Genomic DNA, 25,326 nt, shown 5'->3' with positions numbered 1-25,326 from the left:
CGTGGGCCCGCCGGGCCCCCCACCCCTGCCCGGGCCGCGGCCGCGCCCGTACAAACGAAGCTCCGAAGAGACTTTCCCCTTATAAAAAACAAGTTGTTGTTATTCCAAAAGCTATGTACAAGCTACATTCTAGGAAAAGGATGCCTCGGGAAACGCATCTACAAAGTACGACACGGGATTGCCTGAGAAACGCACCCAGCGCCTCGAGCGCCGCCTCACAGCCAAACGCCGCCGCCCCCGCCGCCCGCGGGCCACGCCCCAACGGCCGCGGCACCGCCGCCAACGGCCGCTCAGCCGCCGCCAACGGCCGCCGCGCCGCGCCGCGCCCCACCGCCTCCGCCCCACACCGCCCGGCCTTCCCCTTCCCCTTCCCCCCCCCCGCGGCCCCTCCTTACCCCGTCGCGGGGCGGGAAGAGGCGCGGCGGCGGCCGCCTCTCGGCGCGCTCGGGCTCGGCGCTCAGCGACGCGGCGTCTCCGCCCGCCGCCGGGCTGGGCCGGGCGGTACGCTGCTCCGCGGCCCAGAGTCGTATTAACTTTTTGCGGACTAGTCACTCTCAGCACTCTGAGAAAGGACAACTATATTAAAAAATATTTATAGCAGGATTCTGTACACTCTGACCGCTGAAAGTTAAGGGATTATTATTGTGGTGGCAAAAAGTTAAGTGGTGGCGTTCCTGGTGCGGCGGGCCGCCTGGCTCCCCCAGCCGCAGCCTCCCGGCGCCGGCGGCTAGAGCAGCAGCTTCCCGTTCCGGTGGATCTTCAGGATCTTCCCGAGCCGCTGCTTGGCCGTGGCCATCCCCTTTTTCGTGCGTTTCCCTGGAAGCAGACCAGAGGAGCAGGTGAAGGGCCCAGCACGCCACTGCAGGCGCAGCCAGGCAGAGGGCCGCACGCGTGGGACAGTGCCGCAGCTCCCACCCCATGCAGCCCCCAACACACCTCTCCACCCCACCCCCACCCCCTGCAGCCTCACATGGGCTGCCCTGGGCTCTTGGCACCTTCCAGGCAGCCCCATGACCATTTGTACCCCATTCCCATGGTACAAGCCCACACCAGCCCTTCGGCTCGTACCAGCCAGCCCTGAAGGCGCTTCCCAGCGCCTCCACTGTCACAGCTGCCACTATCACCCCTTAAACATGCAGGCACCTCCACCAGCACCCTGTATCATGTCACATGCACCTCTGAGGCGACACAGCCTCTGCCAAACCACCAACCAGCCTTACGCACACCCCACAGGAAAGCCCAATGTGTAGGCCCTGAGAAATTATCATGGGGGCATCTCCTGCCACTTACCTGTCCACTACCGGGGACACATGCCTTTCAACACACTGCTCACAGTGGAGATGCAACTCATTCCCCTCCTCTGCTGGGAACCTGCCGTGAGACCCCTCGCACTGTACCCTAACCCTGCCAGATGCCAAGGCTGCACATGGCCTGATTCATTACAGATGAGGCATTGCTCATGGGTAACCTGCTTCCCCACAGAGTGAAAGTCCAGCCTCCACACTCCAATACCTCAGTGTCGCACAGGAGAGGTTCTCCCGATACACATGCACCCCCACAGGTCCTCCACCTGGCAGCATGCACAGCCAGCTTGCAAACAATGCCTGCTACACCATGCACATGTGCACTCCCCAAGGCGCTCAGGCACCTTTCCCACAGTTCTGCACACCCTGGAAGGGGGACCTACAGGAGAGCTGCGAGCACAGGAGAGCCGAGCTCATAAACACCATGGTGAATCCCAGGCCAAGCACTAGCCAGAGAAGGTTTATCCCTCACCCACCTCACTGAGAGCAATCCACACACCATCATAGCTTCTATTTCGTGCTCCGCAACATTTCCTCTTTCCCTCTCTTCCATGAGCACTAGAGACCATCTGCATCCAGCCTAGTCAGAAGGCCAATGGAAAGGCATGCACACACACACTCACACACATGCAAGCACATACTTACTTCCTACATAGTCAAGCTAGCACCAAGGCATTACCAAGCATCTGGAGTGGGAAACCTTCCCTGTCCCCACATGCATGAAAGGAAAACACCACCATGAGCGCAGACCTGTGCTCATGTGCTGAGCAGTACAGTAAGGTCTGCGTTCCCTACATGTCTTCTCCACTATTTGTGGAAGTATCACAGCTGATCTCTGCCCCACCTCTCACCAGCTACCACATAATTCACAGCCAGAAACTCCATTGATCTCCAAGGTACCAAGAACTACCTGGTGCAACACAACCTCACACATCATCTTCCCTTTCCATCACGCAGCTATTGCTGTACTCGTGCAGTATCTGCGGAGTTGGCTCCTCTTCAGTTTTCCCATCTGCATTAAGAGCCTCAGCTTTAAAGGCCACGACAGTGTGGGTGACACCTTCTACCAGACCAAATGGCAGGCTGTGAGCCTCTGCATCATACCTTTGCTCAACAAGACATGTGCTTCTACAACCACAAAAAGCATGGCAGTACATTAAGGAAAATAAGGTTCCTCATGTCTCACCTCACTCTTCAAGACTGAGTCCTCTGACTTTCCTGATGACAAAATGGCCCCAGAGCTCTAACTCTGCTTCATCCCACCATCTCTTTCCACGTTCCCTTCATTCCCAGTGGTGCCCAATCTTGTGGTCCCAGAACTTTCCTGTGCTCCATGCAGAGAGATACTTTGAAGTCCCCTTTGTACCCCCAGCTGTCCCAAGGCCCAGCACAGGAGGTCCTGAAAGTGCTCCTTGCCCTGAGAGGTCACTCACTTCCTTGGCACATGGTTCCTTCCCTCCTTTGGAGACTCAGCTATCGTGGAAAAGGTGTGATCCACATGCCTGTTCAGTATGCCTTCACGATGCCCTGACTGGGCTGCACACTCACCAGCCAGGACTCTGGGGTTCGGCTCCGTTCAGCACTCCTCTTCCCATCACATCTTCCACTTGCTTGGAGCTGATTTACTAATGCCACCTTTTCACCACTAAGACACAATTCCAGGCAAGTATTTCCTTTTCAGTCTGGTTCTGCAGATAGGCACAGGCGTGGCCAGCATCTAGCAGGACCCTATTCCTCACTGGCTGTACATGTTCTCTTGTTCACACCATTTCATGGCCCATTCAGTTGCCCTGATGTTTTACTGCTTGGCACTTCTCAAAGGGATCTGCAGGACATCTTGCACTACTCTCTGACTTGCTGCACTCAAAGATAGGGGAAATCATCTGCCTGCCACATCACCTCACTTTCTACATCAAGGCCTCTCCCAGCAGGATCGCACACTTAATTTTCACAGTGCACTGGACTAACTTTTTTGCCTGTCCCACACAGCTGCCTGTATCACATTTTTTTCTGCAAATGTCAAGCAGAGAATAGGAGGATCTAGCCCATACTCCAAAATCACCTCAGCTATACAATGCTTTCCCCGTAGCAGACAAGTGACCTCTTCCTCTCTCTTGGTTTTAGTTGCATGGCTGTGTTACTCCCGAGGTTTGACATTCCTCTGCTCCCTTGTGGCAGCTCTCAAGATGGACTTTCAGATTCACACTGCTCTACACTCACTGGGTAGGAGCTCTTCATTTACATGTGGGCATAGGTACTGGTATACAAACACTACACAACCACCAGTTCCTGACCTCACCCTGGGCAAAACAGCCACGATGGATTCATCTCAAGGCTTCATCAGACAGGCTGGGCTGTGACGTGACCAGTGCACATCTTCCTTAAGAATAGGACCTATCTGCTCTAGTTAACTTGGCATACTCAGGAATATTTCCTAGCATAGGATGCCTCACGCCCTGCAACAAGCAGCCCAGAAGCAATATGCATATTTGGGCACAAAGTGCCAGAATAATGAAGGCTATGGCCCAGATCTCCAACAGATTCGATCTGCCAAAACACTTTTACAGACACTTGGCAGACACAATGTGTGAAGGCCCTGTGAAGTGCATGGGTTATATGACTGAGTCACCCTTCCCCATTCCTGCACCATAACCCCAGGCGTTTCCTGGTACCTTTGGCGGAGGCGTTGTTCTGTGAGGATGATGAAGGTCGCCTCTGTGTGAGGAAAACACCAGGCGCCATCGGCTGCGATCCCCTGTTAGGCTGGGCGACCCCAAAGGTGCTGGCCCCTGCGGTGTACTCGTGATCTGTGAGGCTGCTGGCATGTGACTCCAGCTTTGGCTCTGGAGAGCTGCCTTCCTGAGCCGGTTTGTTCGCGTTGTTGGTTGACAGCTTCTTTTTGGTATTTTTTTTCTTCTTGCCTTTTTGTTCCTCCTTTAAAATGACAAACATGAAGCTCATATTAATCTCCAGCAGACCTTTAGCTATGGCAAGGGCCAGATGCGTTGCTTAGGGTCCTGACACAATGAGAAAAGCAATGAAGTTTGCCATGTAAAAATTGCTGAGGGTCTGTTCCGATACCATCTCGCTCACAGCTCTCTGCTGCACGCACACGCTGCCTTTCTTGCATCTATGTGTGCACTTTGTGCAGAACCTCCTCCTTTTTTTACTCTGTGTACACTGCAGTGAGTAGGAGCTCGCCAGGACCAAAAGGACCCTGCCTTGGAAGACCAGCATGACTTTTGCATGTACAAACCTTACGATGCTCCACATAAACTGGCACCTCCTATCTTCAGGTATCTTCATACTCTTTTGCAATAGCATGGAGGATATTAAACATCCCTTTGATGAACACATACATCATCTTTCCACTTACAACTGCACTTTCACATGCACACTGAGAGAAAAATTGATCTGTCACCATCCTGCTTCCCTTGTACACCTTCAGCTCACTTCTTGATGAAAACCTGCTATCACACTCTTAGAGCCTTTCTACTCACAGTACCCATCACAAAAGCCCTACCCCACCAACGGCTTCATCTCCATCAACTCTCGAAGGTGTCTTGCCAACCTTGCTTCAGCAGACCTCATCGCCTTAGCAGCTGGCAGAGTGTTACCTTTGTGGGGTGTACCTGCACGAGGCACTTATGACCTGTTCGGATACTGGAGGAAACTTATCAACACCCAGGAGTTCCTCAGTATCTTTGCTGAACTGACCCAGAGATACTCACAGTTCACCAAAATTCTACAAGAGTAAATCCTTAGGCTTCCTAGCAGCTGATTTTCACAGACAAAGCAGTCACACCAGTCAGACTGTTACATACATGACAAGATATGGTTCATGCACGCTCCTTTCAGGGTGCCTCCTTTTGTTACTCACTTAGACCTTTCAGTCTGCAAGAACCCAGTAGATAAACTTTCTCATACTTCTACACACTTTTGATACCTCGCCTGCTCTGTGCTGTGGCATTGTCAGATCCATTGCAACACTTTTGGACTTTCATTCCATTTATTTCCCTTGGGACTGCTGAGCCTTGTGTAAGGTAAGGACTAGCACTGCACTGCTATTTGAGCATGACCGTTACTGGGGAATAGGAGGGCTTTCGTTTACTGCTGTCTACTTCTCAAGCAACCTCACCTGCTGTGACAACTTTGCAGCAGCAGCGGCAAGTCCAGTTTCAATGGAGGCGACTCTTGTGCCCTCTCGCACTGGCCTATCTTGTCGAGGCACCGAGGGGCCGACTCTTGCTAAAATGAAAAAAGATGCAGGTAAGACATGCAGAATGTGCCCACAGGAGCAGCTTAACCATGTACTGGGCAGCACAGCTCCGCCCTCCTGAGCAGGGAGAGCCAGGGATACAGCAGCTTCTGCTCTTCCTTCCTCAGGATGTGCGCAAAGGCAGGAGGTGCTGACAAATACCACCCAGTTACAAACCTTTAGGAAGAAACTGCCAAAAAAAGATGCAACACAGTCAAATAACTTCACTGACTTCAATGTAACCCTGCAGCTACCTGATTTTAACGTTCACTGGCCTGCTTACAAACTGCTTCCACTCCTGAAGCCAAAGCCATGGGAGATTTCTGCCCACACTAAGGACACTAGTGTCTCCCAACATTATTTCCACATGAAATGATGTTCAGCATCCCATCCACTGTGGGTGGACATGCAGTGCCACAAGCCAATGAGATGTGGGGCTTTTTGTCATGCACGCAGCAAGCTGAGACTCCCATCTGTCACTACATGACAACAAAAGGGCTTCTAGGGACCTCTGGCCTGTCATTGCCTTTGATGAACCATATCAAAGACAGTCTCCAGACCACTAATTTCAGCTGAACCGTGAGGAAGCGGTTTCTAAGTTCTCATTTCCGTTTATACAGTTCCCATGTAAAAGCCATGACTACTCGGCCGTTTGGAGTTTCACTATTACATCACTACTAAGATGGCCACCAGTCATTCCTTCACCAACAGCATGAAGAAAAATAAACCAATAACCCAACCAGGAATGACTTTCCCCTGCTAACTGATGGAGAAAGCCTGACGTTGCTGAGTCTGAATACTTGAAATCAACTCCCACAGCTTTGGAAAAGATTAATCCTTTTCATTATAGGGAAAAATTGCTTCCATGTTGCTTGAAAAATGACTGGTTCCTTAGCAACCTGCATGGTTTAGCCTGAGTCTGGACAGCACAGACTGTATGGACTTACCTGTTGGACTGTATGGGGCATCATCTGAACTCTTCCTTTTCTTTGATCGGGATTTGAATACTGGATTATCTTCATCTGATTCAAGAGAAGGGTAAACTACAGCAAGAAACAAAGACAATAGTTTCAGTTCAAGACACAGGTCTGCATTGATACTGAAGACACGTCTGTGCAAATCTCAGGACCCTTTGCATAACAAGATGTCAAAGCAGCGCATGCAGGTGTGTGGGTACTCCTGTCACTAGGATAACCATCCTTTCTTCAAGATGTCTGGAAGAAGTGAGCCACTCTATGCACTGACAGCCACCTCCTTGAAAAGGCACTGTTCTTTGGACAACAGAGAATGGACATTAGGGAAGGACAGTGCCATGTCTCAGATCTGTAGCTGTGGATTCAGCTTCTGCCAGCTGCAAGCAAATCTTGCTGCAATTTTGAAAGCAGCCCCTCTGGCATATGCAGTACTTTTTGTCTAGTGCTAGCACAGCTTGCAAATCAATACTCTGATTACCCCATACGCTCCTAAAAATCCTCCAGACTTCCCATACGCCCCCATCCACAACAACTTGACTAAGATATATGTGATCTGTCATGAGAACACAGTTCACAGTAGCACTGGTCATTCCTATGAATCAGTACAGGTAGGGGCTTTTCATATTACCTGGCATGGACAACAGTCATAGGAAGGAGACGCACAAGAGAGCTGACAACACACCTTGGTTCCCATGCTTCCTTTATGCCCTCTTATGTGCCTGCAGGGCTTGCCCACATGCATGGCTGTCTAAACCCTATCCTCATTTTGGGATGATACCAGCAAGTCGCAACTCACATTATGACAACTCATGGTTGCCTTCACACACAGGACAGACCAGGACAGCTTCCTTCACCACAATATCCCCTTGTACCCTCTCAAGAGCAAGGAACAACCTTCACTGTAAACCTGCCTTGCATGAGGAGAGCCCACCAGGTTCACAGTGCTAGGGAAGCCAACTGCTTCATTCAACACTATACCTTCCTGGCCCTTATGACTCCAGCATAGTTAGGCAGGTAGAGCGAAATGAGGTGTAATGCTGTTTTTTCAGACCTTGAGAACTGTTTTTGGTTTATGAGTATCTGAGAGATGGACCTGAACCTTTCTACTGAATGACCCCTTAAGAGGCCTCTGGGATAAACACCACCTGATCTGTCTAAATTTTGTCCCAGACTTTACAGTCAGCTTTGTTCTGCATGAGTTTGATTTTCTTGCCAGTTGCTATTTGTTACATCACTAGGTGATTTTACTGTTACTGTGGCATTTGGACATTGACTCTGGTATCTGCTGATCAGATGTGGCACAAGCAGAGCTGTTGGAAACCAAGCCCACTCAAAATAAAGATTCTCTATGCAGTGGCAGCACAGATATATAATGACCAAAAAAGCCCCTCAGTAGAGCAGAGCCCTGTCCATGTGTGGCACTTGTCTGTAAACTACATCACTGCAAAATCATTCATGGGCTGCCCTTTCTCTCAAGCACTTTCCATCATGACTGCTGCATGCCAGCACACACAGGGCACCTAGGCTGCCGCCTTCTGTAGAGTGTCACAGCATCACCATTTTGCTTTGATGTCTGAGAGCATGAAAACACATGTCATTTTTTCCAGATGTAACAGATTATTTCTGATGGCTGTGTTTGCCAGGAACATTTAACAAACACACACACACACCCTGATGCAGCATAAACCTCTGCCCACTTTTGCCCCTTTTGGGACTCCAGGCTTTCCAGTTCCCGTTAATCTTTACATTGTTACTTTTTTCATTTGCTCATTTTTGGCACTGCAGAATATGATGATGGAGATGATATAACTGGTGCAAACTGGCTTTGTGCCTATTTCTGTTGCAGATGTTGGCATTCTCTGCCACACACCATTGAATCTCTTTTCCAAGCACACATTCAATTTCTCATCATGTCTGCTATTGTGCAGACAAAGATATTCTTATTAAATGTACTGTGACCTGACACACATTTCTGGGACTGCTTTCTATGCTCCCTGCTGGACTGCTGTGGGGTCAGTGGCCTTCCATGCTTGTACGCCCTTCTGATTGTGACATGTCTCAAATATATCCTACCTGGATGGCCATATCTTTTCCAGCCAATCTACCCATCAAACAGTATTCCCTTAATCTGGCAGTGCAGACCTCTTGCTATTTGCACTCTTCCTTACCAAAATACCCAGTTGATTTCACTGTCATTGACCACAAAAAAGCAAAAAAAGGTCTCATGAGAGACATGGGGGGGATTTGCAAACACACAAAATATGTACAGGCATACCCAGGTGTACACATACAGACTGCCTTTTTTTGTGCTTACCATAATCAGAATCTTTAAAACAGGCATCTAAGTGGTCCTGATCTTCATCGTAATCTTCAATATCAACATTGTTTTTCGTGCTTTTCTTTAGTAGCCGCTTGCCTGCATTTTTGTTGCTACCACTGCCTGTTTTTTTGGAGTTTTGTGTGGAGATGGAGTTATTCTTCACTTGATTTGTACCCCATGATGTCTGGAGGCAGGAGTCTGACGACTGAAGATTTGCCATCGATAGCATCCCCTGGATTGCTTCTTGTGTGCTAGGTGAGGCAGGTGGCTGACTGCAGGAAGACATTCAGAAATACAAGCACTATAAGCAATTCTAGGAAAACACAAACACCTCACAAACAGTTCACCCTTTTCAGTACACAGCACTGCTAGTACAGATTTCCTGATTACTGCCCTTTGAATGGCTGGGTGTGCCACCTGTGACACCAGTTATTTTTATGTTAATATCATCATGCACAGCACATTATATTTCAGATTACTGCTTCAGAAGTCAGCAAGCTGTCTGTCACTTGACTATGCAAGTAATGTGTTGCTCTTTGGAGACTGTGTCATTGGTTTATGAGAACAGAGGTCAGGTAACCTTTTCCAAAATCTGCAACAGCTTTCTCTACAATACAGAGTTTCTACTATTCATCTATGAAGGCATCTCTTTCAGTTCCTTACACAAATCCCCCAAATCCCTCATCCCTCAGCTGTAATACAGCTACAGCTGGTGAAAACAAGATTACTTTTCACTGACCTAAATGATGAAACCCTTGATTTTGACCAACACCTTTTCAAATTCATTTCAGATTCCTCCATCGTTTCTTTCATATGACCACACATGAAACTCAAGCCCAAAGAGATGGAGGGAATGGTGGCTAGAAGGAACCAGTCACAGATGACCACAGTGGGCAGGCTCTCCCACACCTCTTGAGAAACTGATGCAACTAGGGGGTCCAGCTCAAGTGCCTATCCAATAACACAAGCAGCATGAGAATGAGAAGTCCAGTTGTAGCTGCAGAGCAACGATATCACTGTGATTGCACATATGAGCTGGGATAGCTCACACAGTTGGAGTGCTGTAATATGTGGGTACAGACTGCAGGAAAGGAGGTTGCTCTCTGTGCTAATAAGTGGCTTCAGTGCGCTGAGCGTTGCACCGAAACAAACAGGCAAGTCCTGTTAAGAGTTTATGGGCCAGCATTGGAGGATATATCGTGATGGGCTTGTGCTATACACTGCCAAGCAAGCAGAGGAAATATTTGAATAACTGGAAGAAACCTCATGATCACAGACAACAGTTTTCATTTGGGACTTTCACAACCCTGAGATCTGCTGGAAAGGCAACATGGTGGGGCAGAAGCAATTAATGAGATTTCTTCTATACACTGGAAGGATTTTCTGATGCAGATGCTGGAGGGGCTGATTATATGGGGTGCCTGGCTGGATCTGCAACTCACAGATAAGGAAAAATTGATCAGGGATGTGACAGGTGATGGCAACCTTGATTGCAGGGACTGTGAGATGGTGAAATTTAAAATCCTAAGGGAGGCGAGGAGGGCAAGTAGCAGCACAACAACCCTGGACTTCAAGAGAGTGACCATCAGCTTGTTGAGGGCACTGATAGGTGGGATCTCATGGCAGGCTGTTCTGAAGGGCAAAAAGGCCCAGGACAATTTGTCGATCATCAAGGGCAACCTGCTGAGACGACCAAAACAGATGACCCTCATGCACAGGAAGCTGAGCAGGCATGGCAAAAAGCCAGATTGTCTGAACAAAGAACTCTTGATGGAGCTCAAAAGCAAAAAAAGGAAGCTTATGAGTGGTAAAAGCAAAAACAAATGACCTGAGAGAAAAACAGAGCACCACGTGGGCATGCAGGGCTGTCATTAGGAAAGCCAAAGCTGGAGCTGGAGATGATTGATGTCAAGGGATATGAAAAGCAACAAGAAGGGCTTCATAGCAGCAGCAAGAGGAAGACCCAGGACAATATGTGACTGATGCTGAATGGGGCAGGTGACCTTGTGACCAAAGATATAGGAAAGACTGAGATACTTGGTATCTACTCTTCCTTTCCTGGCAAGATCTGCTTCAAGGTCTCTCTGTGTCTAGTAGCAGAGTCTGGGGAGAAAAATACTACCCCAAATAGAGGAAAACTGAGCTGGGATCCACTTAAACAAGCTAGACATGCACTGGTCTGTGGGCCTGGGCAGGACACATCCCAGGGTGCTGAGGGCTGCAACAGCACTGCAAAGTCACTCCCTATTGTCTTAGAAAGGTCGTGGCGAGTAGAAAATGTTCGTAAGACTGGAAAAAGCCAAATTCCAAGCCCACCTTCTAGACAGCAAAGGAGGAGAGCAAATACTCTAGAAAATTATTTTTAGGGAAAGGAAGGACCAGCAGGTGACTGGGAACAGTCAGCATGGATTAACTAAGGACAAACCATGCCCTGTCAACCTCACTGTCTCCTGTGGCAAGATGACTACCTCAGCAGACAAAGGTAGAGGGGTGGATGTTGTTTATCCTATTCAGAGATTCAAAGCAAACTCCCATAGCATCCTTGAAGCCAGACTCATGAGATATGGACTGGATGGGTGCATTACAAGGTGGGTGAAAACCTTGCAAACAGGAGCTTGCCTTTTGGTAACTGGCATTTTGTGTTTGCATCTATTATAGAAAATAATGTATTCCTCCAGAGTAGGCTGAGGTCAAAGAATGTGTAAACTCTGACTGGCATGTACACTTCTCCTAGCAAGGTAGGAAAGCACACTCCCCACAATACAGGATAATGTTAATCTCTTCATAGAATACTATAAATTAATTCTGCAAATGGCAAAATATACACCATCAAGTGTCCAATCATCATCAAGTACTTCCAATGCTTTGGAATTTGAGCAAACAGTGAAATGCAAAAAATCTCTGCAGTAACAATAATTTTGTAAAATAGTTATGCAGTAGAGACTGCTAATATACAGCATTTCCAAATAAATTAGCAGTACCACATCACTTTCTCTGATTTGATCTTAATTTAATCCACTTTAAACCATTACAGGACTCTGGATAGAGTAATGCACAAGACATAAAGGGAGCTTCTGGGCACTAACTGCTTTTATAAGAAAATCCTGAAAATGAGTTAGGCTGGTGTTAGCAGCTAGCAATTCAAGGAATAAAAGAACATTAAAACACTTACTTAGTGAAGAGATATTTAAATCTTCTCATTATCATGCCATAGCCTTCTCCCTGTCAAATGCATTATTTTGCACCATCTACAAGAAATTAACACATTTTCTTCCCCTTTTCTTTCTCAATTGTTTTCACAAATGCTGGACTCTCAAAACAGTGCAAATAGACCATCAAAAACTGACCACTAAATGGGAAAATCAGAGAGGAATTGCCTTAAGCAACACAAGCTTTAACAAATAAATTGTGGAATATGATCAAAACCAATGGTTCTGAGAGTCAAACCGCAACCTGAATGTGTGGATAAAACATCTTAGAGAGACAGCTGCACATCGGACAAAGTGCTTCTCATTAGAGAATGTGCTTGGCATGTGCTTCCAAAAGTGTCTGAGCTCTGCCTTCTAAGCTAAAGAAAATTTCAAGAAGAAACTGGAAGCAATTTTTAAGCTTTGGAAGGCCATATCCTCGTTCTGTAGCTCTAGTGATGTTAAATATATTATATATATATAAAAGTGAACTATCTGTGAGTTACAATAATGACTTGAAAAACTTTTAAAATGTGAGCAGGAGCAAAGCAGTCGGCGTGCTGCCTCTCCCATGGTCCTTTTGGAGCAGCTAGCTGACAAGGGTCCTTGAAACAAACCACGATGGCATTTGATAATAGCATAGAACCTGCAGCTGTTCTGGCACTGAGCAGATCCTGGCAGTCTGGCTTTCTTTTCCTCAAGCTAAAATATAATTATTGGAATAATGGAGAAAAGGACACTAATAAATTGACTGATAGCATTTTGTGCCTTTTGCAGTGAGCTCCACTTCAGCATTGTGCATAGCTTTTTTTCTGGGATCTTATTTTTTCCTTTCACTCTTGAAAATAAACTGTAGGAAGGACTGGGGTATCATTGCTCTAAGGGACACCTTAGGGTGATTAGTTTACTGCAATATGCTTAGAAAGTATCTGGCTTTCACACTGCCTGCACTACACCCAGTCTCAATAGGAGCATCCTATCCCTGACAGCATATTCCATAACAGGAGGCAATACACAAGCAGCTGTGATTGGGGCAAGAATACACACAATTCAGCACTGACAGCCTAAGGTTTCACCTCCTTAGCTGAGGCTACACCTTGCACTGTCTGGGCACAGGAACTATCCCAAAATCTTGACGCTAGGAGAGGGTGTAATGCAGGGAGCTAATGCCTCACTTTTTAGAACCAATTCTACTACTGCCAGCTGTCTTGGGGGCTCACCATTACTTTGCTTATGAAAGGAAGGAGATGATCTGCCACTAGTGAACCTTTCACCTATTTTTTCATACTTAGAAATGTAATATATTAATTCCAGCAGAATATAATTCACTGAGGCTGGCTGCTTCTGCAATCACCATGCTGCCTACACAGCAGCCAGCAGTTCTGAAGAGCAAAGGCAAGATGAGAGCAAACTTGCTAATGGTTCACCTTGCCTCTATATAACAATCACCCAAGCTCATCCTAAAATTAGGAAAAAAAAAAAGATAAGGGCAAAGGAAAAAGTCACAGGAACTACTTAACATTTTCTAAATGAGAAGAGCCAGATCCTTCTTGGAGATGCACAGCAAAAGAATGAGAAGCCATGGTCACAACTTACAGCAGAGGAGGAAATTCCAGACAGATACAAGAAAAAAAGAGGTCCATAATGAGGGTGACCAAACCCAGGAACAGCTCACCCAGAGAGGCTGTATAATTGCCATCCCTGGATATACTTAAAACTCCGCTGGACAATGCCGTGAGCAGCCAGGCTTTGCAGCTGGCTGCACTGTGAGCGGCAGGCTGTGCTAGATGACTTCCCAAGGTCTCTTCCAATTGCAATTATTCTAGAATTCTACAAACAAGAACTATAGAAAAATGCTGATGAACATAAGGGGAAGGCAATAAACCACCATTCTCTCTCTCTGATAATATTTCCCTCTCCTTTCTGCATTTCTCCTCAACCCAACTGAGGCAGAGAATCACACAAGTGGAGCAGAGACAGAAATGACTTGCTAATATTTTAGAGAAGCGATGCATGTATAAAGCTGTAGAATTAAAATAATTCCCCATAGAAATATATTTCCTTCCATTCTTGGATCAGCTCTAAAAACAGGAAATAATTTTGCTCATTTGAAGATCCTGTGTCTATTAGCCCCCTCAGCCTTTTTTCCATATTCCATTTTGATTTTTTCAGAGTGCTTGCACATTTACAGCAGCCCTTCTGCACGACTTTTCTCTTCTCTGCTCCCCACAGCTACTGTCAACACAAGTGCTGGAACATGTGATTCTCCAAAGCAATCTAGAAAATTTCATCAGCAGATTTGTTTCAGTCAGCTATGACTGACAAGCTAATTTTTTATGGAATAAAGTTTCACTTAATTCAGATGAGGTAGTTAACACAAAAAGCCCTGACCTGCTTCCTCAATTACTACTGAAGCTTAGCAGTTTTAGGACTGGTGTGACATGGGTACATGCCTCCCACTTCAGAGCTGGCTCTCAGCTGCACAGATCAACATGCAAGCAGAGAACATTCCACATAGACTGACTTGCAGTGCTGCTACATTGAGTATCTAAGATATACATATGTACAAATATAAATATATATGTCTAATTACTCTTTATCTGCCTTACAGGTAGCAAAACAAGCTAGAGAAAGATGGAAACTGTTAATATACAGCAGGAGAGTCAGGCAGGATCACATCAACATTATGTTGCAACATAGTATGTTCACATATCACGTTTCTTCCTTTTTTCAAAAAAGCATGTTATGACCATTTAAAAAGCCTAGTATAATTAAGAAATGTAACACAGTAATTTCACTTATTGGGAGCTTTTTCAATCAAGCTGCAACACACACTGCCAAAACCTAATTGTTTATGCAAGAGCCAGAATTGACATGACACATTCCCACTAAACTACCACACACAGTGTAGTAATTCAGGCAGAGTTTAGTTATGTGACTGCATTTACAATTTTGATTTCAAAAACCACAGAATCCAATACATTGGATACAAAGTCCAGGCTGAAGGGAGATAAAATGAAAGGGCTAACTCCTACTCCATTACTGAATGGCAATTTTAACCCATTGCAGGCAGCAAAAGATACTGCCCAGGCTAAAAACAGAATCTTTGAGAACTGTTTTTTTAACCTGTCTTTTCAGCTTACCCCTGTATTTCTGCACATCGCAATCACAGTCAACCAAATTTTGCATCAAATGCTTAGTAGTGTAAACATAGCCGAAGCAGATTTCTTTAATTCTTAAAATGGTTGATAGATTTTTCTCCTTTTGTATTGTGCTTCATGTAGGGGAATTATATTAGACTGACAACCTTATTCATACAGTTAGTTACCTGCCGAAATGTCTAACCAACTGCCAGAATGTCTAAACATCTGCTGAAATGCAAGTGTAAATTTGACATAAATGATGATTCTCTTATGCACCATTATGTGGAATGGAAAAGGAATTCACAGGAATAGTCAAATAGATAGCAAATGCCTATGCAGTATTTCAGTAGTTTTTGAAGGGCAGAGGCAGAGATGGGGTCAGATCTCAAAGAGATCAGGAAAATCTAGAACCATAGACTTATCTGGGCCCAAGCGCTGAAAAATATTACACTTGGGAGCTGGAGGCACTGGCATGTCTCCCCATACTCTCTGCAATACAGAGATAGAGGCTGTTTTGAAGAACCACTTGCTAGAGGGAATGCAATAATGGAGGAAAAATAGCACTAAACCAAGATTGGCTCTCTTCCGTAGAAATACCAGCATTGTCAGGATAAGCCTTCTAAGGACACATCGTTAGTATGTTACTTGATTTTAAAATCATTGGCATTTTTTAACCTGCAGTCTTGCTGCATGGTATGTCATGGAGATGAGCACAATGACAGTGCATTAGGAACAGACAGAAAACTCTAACAGGAGACTTTGCACATACAACTCCATTCAACATAGAAATGAGGCTTCCCACTGCTGTGCTGCAAAAAGTTATGAACTATAAATGTTGATGCGCAAAGACAAGCCTGTCTTTCACAGAGCTGCCTGGTACTTCACAGTTGATGTACCCTGCATTAACACAGTCTTTATGATCTTCTTCAATCTCCTGGAACTATCTAAATCATAAAAGACAGAACTGTCGATAAAGTGAGGAAGGTTGAAACATCTGGTTCAACAGTACTCCCTCCTTTAGATTTCTCTAGCTCTGTTACTACACTGCAGCCTTGAACAAATTCCATCTCTCACAACATAAAAAAACCTCTCTCTCTCTCCCTTTTTTTTTTTAATTCTCTGTTGCAATTTGCTTCTATGGTTTCCCTTGGTAACTTACTCCATATGTTCCCTTTTGACCACACAGCATATCTTTTGGAATTCTCAGTTACGGCTTTTAATTTCCAATCTTTCCCAGGTTTAGATAACATCCTCCTCTCTGACTCTCCAAAGGGAACTGCTCATTTCACTTTAACAGGTCCTTTCAAATTTGCAAGCAGAACATTTCCTCAGTCACACACACCAGAACATCTAGCTAGGGCATAGCATAGGTGAAAAGGACTGATCTCCATTTGTTCAGTTTGTTCTCAACTCCTAGACCCACTCCCATAGTCATTTCTATTCCCTGCACAGGTTCTGTGCCTTGGTGTAACAAAGGCAAGCCTAGAGAAAGGAGAGAGGAAAAAGGTGCTGATGTGGCATCTCAGCAGCTGCTGAATACAAGAATTAGCTTTGTCACTCAAAGCATATTGGTTTTGCTGCTTTGCATGTACAAAATGGTGTAAGAGACTGCTTGCTTCCATGCAACATGTGCTATATGAACCATAAGTAGGATAAATCCTGCTTCAAGTAGTCAGCCTAGAGAATCAACATGCCCTGCCTGCTTGGTGAAGATGTTTTTCAAATGGAGGCAGAATGGAGACGAAACTGGACTATTTAAGTGCCCAAAGAGAACAGCCTCTGCTGTGTTTCACAACACTTTCCCGTATCACCAACCAGCTCAACTCCTTCATTTGCACAATAAGCATGTTTAGAGGCTAGAAACAGGCCTCTTTCAATGTCAACAATTTATTCACAGCACAAGTTATCAAGCCTGCGGTCCTTTGTGAAGCAGTGGAGACTAGTTATGTGAACTCCTCTGGTTTTCTATAGATGAGGGACAAATCAGCCACTTAAAAGCATAGCAGCAAAGACGTACTTAGTAGACTGCTTGGGAGCACGGGGCATGGGATGTAACAGTTCATATCTGCTGTGCCATTCTGTGCATATTAGTCATAAATTCAGTTAGTGTTCCTCAAAATTCTTCCCTGGGCTTTGTTCCCAAGGTCTGAGTTAAGCAAGACATTTCCACATGTGAAGAGTCCCACCAGCTTCTTTTAAATGACATGCATACTTCTATGACTAATTGTACTATCAGTAGTTGAAGATCAGACTCGGTCTGTAAAGAATGGAGGCAGTGAACCCATATATTTGTTTTCAGATGAGACCAAACAAAGTCCTTGTTCCAGACTGAACTGCATCATTTGAGTCTAGAAAACAAATTTTGTAATTAATGCATTTCTTTTCACTGCTCATTTCTCCCAGCTGTTTTGATAAGTAAATGATCTACTGTTGCATCTTATTAACCACATTCCAAAGCATTGTCACTTCAGTGCCTATCTGCAGTAGTCCCATATGAAAAGTGACCATGCCCCAGGCAAGCACTTCCATTTTAGGTATGGAAATACGCTTAAGAGAGGCTGTTTTTTAAAAACGTGTTTTGGAGGGGGAAAGAATGATGAACATGGATGTGAGGGAGGGTTGTTGGTTTCCTAATTTCTTCTTTCAAACAGTAAATAATTGAGGAACTATGTGGCAGCTTACAATGTCTTATGGAAGGAATTTAATGTGTACATTATTCATGGCCTCAAGCTGCATTCACTGAGCTATCTCTTCCTTTTGAATGATTCATCTATTATAGTATTATTGCTAAAATGGATGTTCAACATTTACAGATGGCAAATTTATTAAGTTATACCACCACCACCACCTTTCCCTCCAGATCACAGGACAAAGGAAGAACTGCTCACTGGAGAAAGCAGTTACTAAGCTGCAGAATTCATTCTCTCTCTCACTCACATATGCACACATGCATCTTGCCTCCCTTTACTCATACAAAAGCAATTGTTCTTTATAGGTAGGAGGAAAAATATTCCTTTGTGCATACCTGTTGGTGTTATACTCTAAACCCCCAACTTCCTTGCTTGCCTGCAAAAGATCTAGAATTCCTGCTGAACTTCCACTCTCTTTCTTTACTTTGGAATTACGCCCTGGCTTTGCCTCTGTGTCAATGTGAAGCAAATCTTCATCGGATGAATCATCACTCTGCAAAAGCAAGGAAAAGAGTCAAAAAACTGACTAAGTTATCCAGAACAACACAATAGTTTTTGCAGCCTACTGTTCTCTCAGAGATGCAGAGCTAGCCTCTTTAATTTGCTGTTTTAAAAAAACAAAGGGCTGGGGGGGTGGAGGGAAGAAATGGAAAAAAAGACCATCAGGTACACAGCAGAAATCAGTTTCCCTGCGGTCTGTAGGCACATCAGGTTTTCCTGTCCCCCTCCAACCACAGAAAAGCAGCTTTAAGATCTGATTCTTTGCACAGAATCCTTCCCCAGCCACTCCTACTGCTCTTGAGATCATGACCCCATAGCAAAAGAAATAAATATGCAGTCATATCTCTGTTGACCCAGACAAGCATTAGAGCTCAGGTCTGCATCTTGCTAGACTCTTAACTTAGTCAACTTGGAGACATATCCACTCTAGCACTCCTGCTGCAAGAGGACAGGAACATCTGACAGAGAAATTGGATAGGCACATATAAACAAAAACATGTGAAAACGCTGAAGCGTTTCTGCTTCATCCGACTATCTCCCTAGAACTACTATCTTTATGCACTGCAGTCTGAAGTATAGTGGAACCATTTTTTTTCCCCATTCCCACCCTGCTTTCAGGCTTCTGAAGTCCTAGCAATTATTGCTTAGACTGTCAATTATTGCTCAGTGCAGGAACTGGTCCCTTTCCTTAAAATTCTGTTCAAAGGGTATCAGTATGCTTTGCACTGTTCTCTGTGCACTGTTCTCCAGACTTTAACTACTGACTGAGGCAAGAAGCTCTGCACATGCTCTTGAATATACCTGAGCCAAACCAGGATGACACAGATTGCTTAGCTCTTAGGGTCAAACATTTTAGGTACCTGCAGTTCTGTGTCAAAAATCTGTTTTGCTTTTTATGACCAACTCAGATACTGAAAACATTGATTTATATTAACCACAGCTGAGCAACAAATTTTAGCATGTTTAATTTCCAGTACTAAGCTTCAACGCTAAGGCAAATAAGAGCTAAGAGCAAAATTAAGCCTGTGTTTTTAAGCTTCTTAGAGATAAGCTATCAACAGGCACAGTAACACCACAAAGGCTCTTCTAGTGCTTTAAGTTAGGGACATGTGTAAGCATCATGCTGAATCAAGGGCATTCTAGATGTGAGCCCATAATACGCAGAGGAGGACTCTGCTAAGGGCTTCTAGTAACATGAAACTCCAAATAATGTGACTTCAGTTTTTATCAGTATTGTTCTGAGTTTCATCAGTCAACCACAAAAACGTAAATTTTTAATGGTCACTGTTGAAGGCACATGGAAAGGTGTGGGACAGAGACACTGGGATCATGGCCTGGGAGAGACCCCCTGCGCCTGTCAGCAATGTAACATCAAGGCAGGCATGACAGAAAGCGCCTTCTGACCTTTCCCAACCATTCTTACACTTTGCTCCTGTTCTTGTGTTGTTGTACAACTGTCACGGTCCCTGCACATACTTCCCACCAGGCTTGATCATGTACAAGTAGTTCACACCACAGTACAAAATTATGCTTAACTGTTGCAGTATTTGAATGCCATCTGTTCTGGGCAGGTTGCGACTGCAGAATGGAGAGGATGTGACAGCAGTCTGTACAAAGTCTTTGCTACTGGCATTTACAGTACTGCACTGTCACCTTATTTGGGTAGGATGAAGACATTTCAAATTTGTGATTGAAATTCACTGGTGACTACACTGGGGGTGACTGGGTGACTGCACATCTACCATTAAGCAAGGCTTAACAGATCTGGAATAGCATTTGCCAGGCACTTTTCAGATAAGGCCCCACATACTGCAATGGGTGCTTGTTTATGATAGGTAAAAACAAAACAAAACAAAACAAGCATACCTTATATGATACTGACTCCACCTTTGGCTTCTTAACAGGAGTATGCTGCAGAGTGTCTTTTTTACCTGATAAAACTGAGGGGAGAAAAAAAAAAAAAATCAAAGTAATGGAAAGAGTCCCCTTTCTCTTCCAAAACCAGTGCTCTTAAGCTGCAAGTTCAGAAGCAACCTAAATACACTTATATTCAACTGACAAGTAAAACACATTTTTCTTTAGTGTATATTATATAATGTAAAAACTAGTTTTGGATAACAAACACGTGACTTAGTGTACAGATACAGACAAAATAGGAAATATTCTTACAGGGCAGTTCTCTTTTTGTAGTGTTTTTCTTTCTTCTAATTGGAAACTCATCAATTTTTAGTTCACCATCATCTGATACATATTCGTACTCATCTCTCACAGGTTTTGCTTTATCTTCTTTAAAATTCTGCAGGGACCCAAACACACTAGTATTCAGCTGGGTTTTGACTCCCTTGGAACTACAAAAAGAAAAAAAAAGTTACAAATCAGAAATTATACTCTTTCTCAGCGGAAAACATTTTGAGACTAGACAGAAAGACACTCAGTATCTTTCTTTACGCAGAAATCTCAGTCAATTGAACACTTTCAGAAATGTCACAGCAATTCAAATCATTTTATAAACATACTTCTCTACCTACCATTTGTATCTCAAAATATGATGTAGACTAGAGTAGCTCTACACTATCGTATTTAAAATTGTCTCAAAGTATAACACAGTATATGTAATGCACACACAACATGGAATTCTGGCATGCAGATGTTATTTAACAGTTTCTTAAAAATGTTCCCTGAACAACATCTGCACAAAAATAATATATATAAAATAGGAAAACTCAAACTAGTAAGAACACAAATTGCAAAAAATTAGATGCAGCCTGTATATGAAAGGCATTATTCTCAAGCAAACTCCTAGCCTCAAATATAAATCATTGCAGTTATGGCCAGAAAAGCTGGATTCTAGGTAAAATCAAGTTCTAGAGGGAAGAACTTTCTGGATAAGTACATTTTTCTTTTTACTTTAACAGAAATGCAGATTTTCACCTTCTTGTCTAAAAAACAATCACAAGACTTTTTAATCTGTCTTTTTAGTTGATGAGCATTATCATATTTTTACTTACCCAAGCAGCTTTTTATTAGAGAAAGAAAATGTAAATTTATTGTCTTTATTTCCTGATAAAGGTGTCTTTTCCAATTTGTGTTCCTCTTCCATTTTCAGTAGTGAATCAGGTTTACTGTTCTGAAAAGGAAAAAAAAAAAAAAAAAAAGAAAAAAGAAAAAAGAAAAACAGAAGAATACAATAAAGTAAGGCAAATGAATTAGTAATTCAGATTCCCATGTGACCTCAAGCACTTACCTCTAAACAGCTGACATACAGAGACTCTACTGGTCTATATACAGAGAAAAAGGTACCCTCCAAATGTGGTAAGTAATTGAGGTAGAGGTTTGTATTCTCAGACTACCTGAGTGCCAGTTCTGGATTTGTCCCCATTCAAGCAGCACTTCAGCACCAGTTTAACTTTAAGCAGTACCTCATGCCAAATTTAAGTATCGGTCTCTTAAATTGGTACAGACCTAAGTAAAATACTAAACAACCATTTGAGTGAATTAGCATACAGGATAAGTATGCTGCTGATCAACGTTGCACCTGTGCGGCTAAGGGCAAAGTCAACCACTATGCCTGTGATCTCACAAATGTGACTGTATTTACATGTCCAAACCCTGCTTCCTTCATTTATACTTTCAGAGGAGCTTGAATTATAAATTTAATAATTTTGATATCAAAATCATTCAGTGCAAAGGAAGTCGTCGATTATTTTTTAAGCATTACACTAAAATTTTCCTAAGCTGTATCAGCTGGGTTATTAATTGGTATGTATTGATCTAATCACATTAATTGTGACTGTTTTTAATCACAAAAAAATTAGACCTTTGTGTTGAGGAAGGAAAGTCAGGATTCTTATTAGTTTTCTCTGTAAAAATAAATACGTGTTTTTGCTTTAGGGAATTTGTTTTCAAATATAGGCAAAATCCAGAGCAGCAGCTATTTCTGTGGGAAAGCTAAGTGTCACTTTGTTCTAAATGGAACTTGGAGGAAAACTGTTTTATTCCAGGGATCAATTTTACTAACCTTACATTAGCTCTTCAGCGAGGTAAGCTTTTAGTTCATATGACATGATTCAGATTTCATTAACTCTATTTTTACACTATCATTATTTATTGATTTCCTTGGAACTACTCCAGATTTAAAGTAGTGTAACTAGGTAAATATTAGGACTACAAACCAGATCACCACTGAAAAATGTCATTCCTAACTCTGTTCCCAGTGGCTTCACTAGGATGAGGATGGACAATTTCTGCAAATGCTTTTTAAAAAACAGAAAAAAAAAAAAAGCCACACTTCATTTATCAACAATATTTGCTTATTTTCTGCTCATTTTTTTTTCTTTGGGAGCTGAAAATCAGTGGATTGTACTCTGTGCTTAGCTAGACCCATGAACATTTCTCCATCCTTAAACTATCTCTATGTGGCATAGTTAGCAGCAGAATTTAACAGCAGACTTTACCTTATATTTCCATTTGGCTTCTGTTTTGCTTTTATTTTGCTCTCGAATTTCAAACTTCTCCACCTCATTCTGCTTACTAGCAGCTTCCTTACTGGGAACACTTAAAACATTCTTTGAGGCCTGCGAGAGAAAAAAGTCAGCATGTACTGTTAATGAGGAAGGAGCGCTGGCATGTTACCAACATTTTACAGAAATATATCTGCTTTATCCAGAATATAGCATGACATTTTTTGAAAACTACTCTTCTGACTCATTCTTTTTGACCCAAAATATGAAATTCAATCAAACATTGCTGCTTCAGAGATGCAGAAAATGCATTTCTCTTTGTCATATCTCCTTGTCATAACATACAAAGTTCCTGTATAAACACGGTCATCTCCCTGCATATTGCTCTATGATGGGTTTCACAAACTGCATACAAACTGCTAAGAAATTCAAGTGCTTTTTAGAAAAGTTGTATGGATACTTCTTAACAAACTGTGTACATTAGATTACTCCGTCAGTATGTCAATGAAATCCTGACTCTGTTGCGAACAGCGGCAAAATTCACACTGAATTAAAGTCAAAATGACACAAGTCCTACCTGGGTAAAAATGGAAACAAAGTATTGTTTTACCTTCATTCAGTCATTCCAGAGCAGAATCTCACTCGAATAAGACGCCTCAGAAATGAATTCCTTCATCTTGTCTCTGATAACTGATTACGGAAATGCACACAAGAGTGCTAATAACACTTAAAGTATGAAAACAATAGTCTAAGAGCAACAGAAGTCCATTTGAAGAAAATTTCTTTTAATTTTCACCTCACCTTATTTTGGAGAGGAAACTGGCAGTAGTTTGCCAAACTCAGCTGGAATCAATAGGTTTCCTAGAGGCCCCATATTTAATCAGTAACCACGCACACAGTCAAATCAAAATGAAACAGGTTAAAAAAAAAATACAAGCTAGTAGTTACAAAACTCTCCTCTACTTCAGTGGACCCACAGTTGCACACTGTGTTGTTTCCTTTTTCTTTCCACAAGACCTAAAGAGAGACTTTATCCCCACTCTGGTGAGATAACAGGGAGAGGTTAAAACATGACCCACCTTGCCCTTCTTTGGTGTCTCTATCTTTGTCAAAGCCTCCTTTGTGTGTGCCTCTAGCAGGTCAAGATTTGGGATGGCTGGCGGTGGGCTCTCTTTTGCCTTCTTTCCTTTTTTCTTTCCTTCTCCCTTGACTTTCGGCGTTTTGGGAGGCTTGGGGGGTTTAGGTGGCTTGGGAGGTTTGGGGGGTTTGGATGGCTTAAGTTGTTTGGGAGTTTTCACAGTTTTTGGAGTCTTTTTTTTGGGGACTTTTTCTACTGGTGGGGGTGGAGGTGTCACTTGGACGGGTGATGGTGCCTCCTCCTTCTCCACAGGACAAATCTCCTCGGTGTTTGTGTTGGCACTCGTGTCTGCTTTGCTGGCTTTCGAAGCATTCTGTAATTCAGCAGAAGACGGGAAGGCATTCAGACCCCTGTGTCTCACACTCAGATATTCTACAGCACCCTACTTCAGTGTGGAAATAAACCCAAACATCCCACCTTCAGTACAGGAGTAACTCTGCATTTAGGCACCAGGCTGGCCAGGGAATGAAGAACATGCAGCAACATGTTGCAGTTATGCTCTGCTTACCACTAATTTCTCCCCATCCTCAATTGCTCCTGCACAAATCCGACCTCTGTAAGGAACTTAAATGTTATCAGGTTATATCATCAGGTAGGACTGTCAAATGGACCGCCCTTGGTGCTAGATTAATTTTGGCGCTACACAAAAACGTTCTCACAAGGTGGCTCTCATCCCAGAGATTTTATAGACTACAGCTATGTCAACGCTGTAGGGCATGGGTGACACAGTCAGAAATACCCAGTCTCGTTTAACACTATCCAACCCAGCATACAGTTGGCTGGCCTATTTTCTCTGCATGTGTCTCTGGAGTCGTGTTTGGGGAGAGGATCTGCTGTAGTGCGCCTGGGGCCACAAGAGCCTTGGAGTGGCTTGTGCCGTGCTCTTTGAGGCCTCGCTCTGTGCCACAGCTATGCTGATAGCTTATCTAGCTGGATTGCAAGGTTGATCTGTTCCAGGCATGTACTAGCCTAACCCTGAGACCCTTGAGGTTCCACTCAGATAATATTAAGCAAAGGTTGAACTTTTTTTTTTTTTTTTTTTTTTTTTTGAAACAAATCCCATTATTTTCAGGAACCCTCTACACACCAACAGACCATCATGAGTCACTGGTACACAGTGACTAATATGCATCATTTCCACACAGGGCAGCTCTGCCCCATGCTACCCAGCAGCCCCACATCTCCTGGAAGAGCAGCCTTTGTGCTCTGACCAAAAGAAATGTCTCTTTCACAACAGGCTATTTCACTTGCTCTCTCTTTTTATTCTGGTCCTGTTCTATTGCAATAAAGTAAAGAATATGTTGGAAGCTGGAGTGGACAAAAGTTCCCCCTCCACAGAGGAATCCTCAA

The 25,326-nt window shown here is 43.8% G+C and overlaps 1 protein-coding gene across 5 annotated transcripts in view; it reads right to left on the bottom strand.

The window, feature by feature from the left end:
* Positions 1–395: 395 nt before the first annotated feature.
* The window catches only part of PHF2 (PHD finger protein 2), a 101,912-nt gene continuing 76,981 nt past the window's right edge, over positions 396–25,326 (bottom strand). For 3 of the 5 annotated variants that reach the window (XM_062585629.1, XM_062585628.1, XM_062585631.1), the window contains 11 exons: positions 23,918–24,289; positions 22,833–22,952; positions 21,387–21,505; positions 20,548–20,726; positions 20,245–20,318; positions 18,213–18,370; positions 8,851–9,128; positions 6,510–6,605; positions 5,443–5,552; positions 3,977–4,238; positions 396–816 (listed from right to left, as the gene is read on the bottom strand). In XM_062585629.1, the coding sequence (XP_062441613.1) occupies positions 728–816; positions 3,977–4,238; positions 5,443–5,552; positions 6,510–6,605; positions 8,851–9,128; positions 18,213–18,370; positions 20,245–20,318; positions 20,548–20,726; positions 21,387–21,505; positions 22,833–22,952; positions 23,918–24,289 (1,857 nt within the window). In that variant the 3' untranslated portion in view covers positions 396–727. Of the gene's footprint in view, positions 817–2,597; positions 2,950–3,976; positions 4,239–5,442; positions 5,553–6,509; positions 6,606–8,850; positions 9,129–18,212; positions 18,371–20,244; positions 20,319–20,547; positions 20,727–21,386; positions 21,506–22,832; positions 22,953–23,917; positions 24,290–25,326 lie in introns of those variants that run through there. The other 2 variants (XM_062585630.1, XM_062585632.1) reach the window with 2 other exon arrangements.

Source organism: Rhea pennata, chromosome 12 (assembly GCF_028389875.1).
Source record: "Rhea pennata isolate bPtePen1 chromosome 12, bPtePen1.pri, whole genome shotgun sequence".
Taxonomy (NCBI): Eukaryota; Metazoa; Chordata; class Aves; order Rheiformes; family Rheidae; genus Rhea; species Rhea pennata.
Note: the sequence above shows the minus strand (reverse complement) of the source record. Positions and strands in the feature narration are given on the sequence as shown.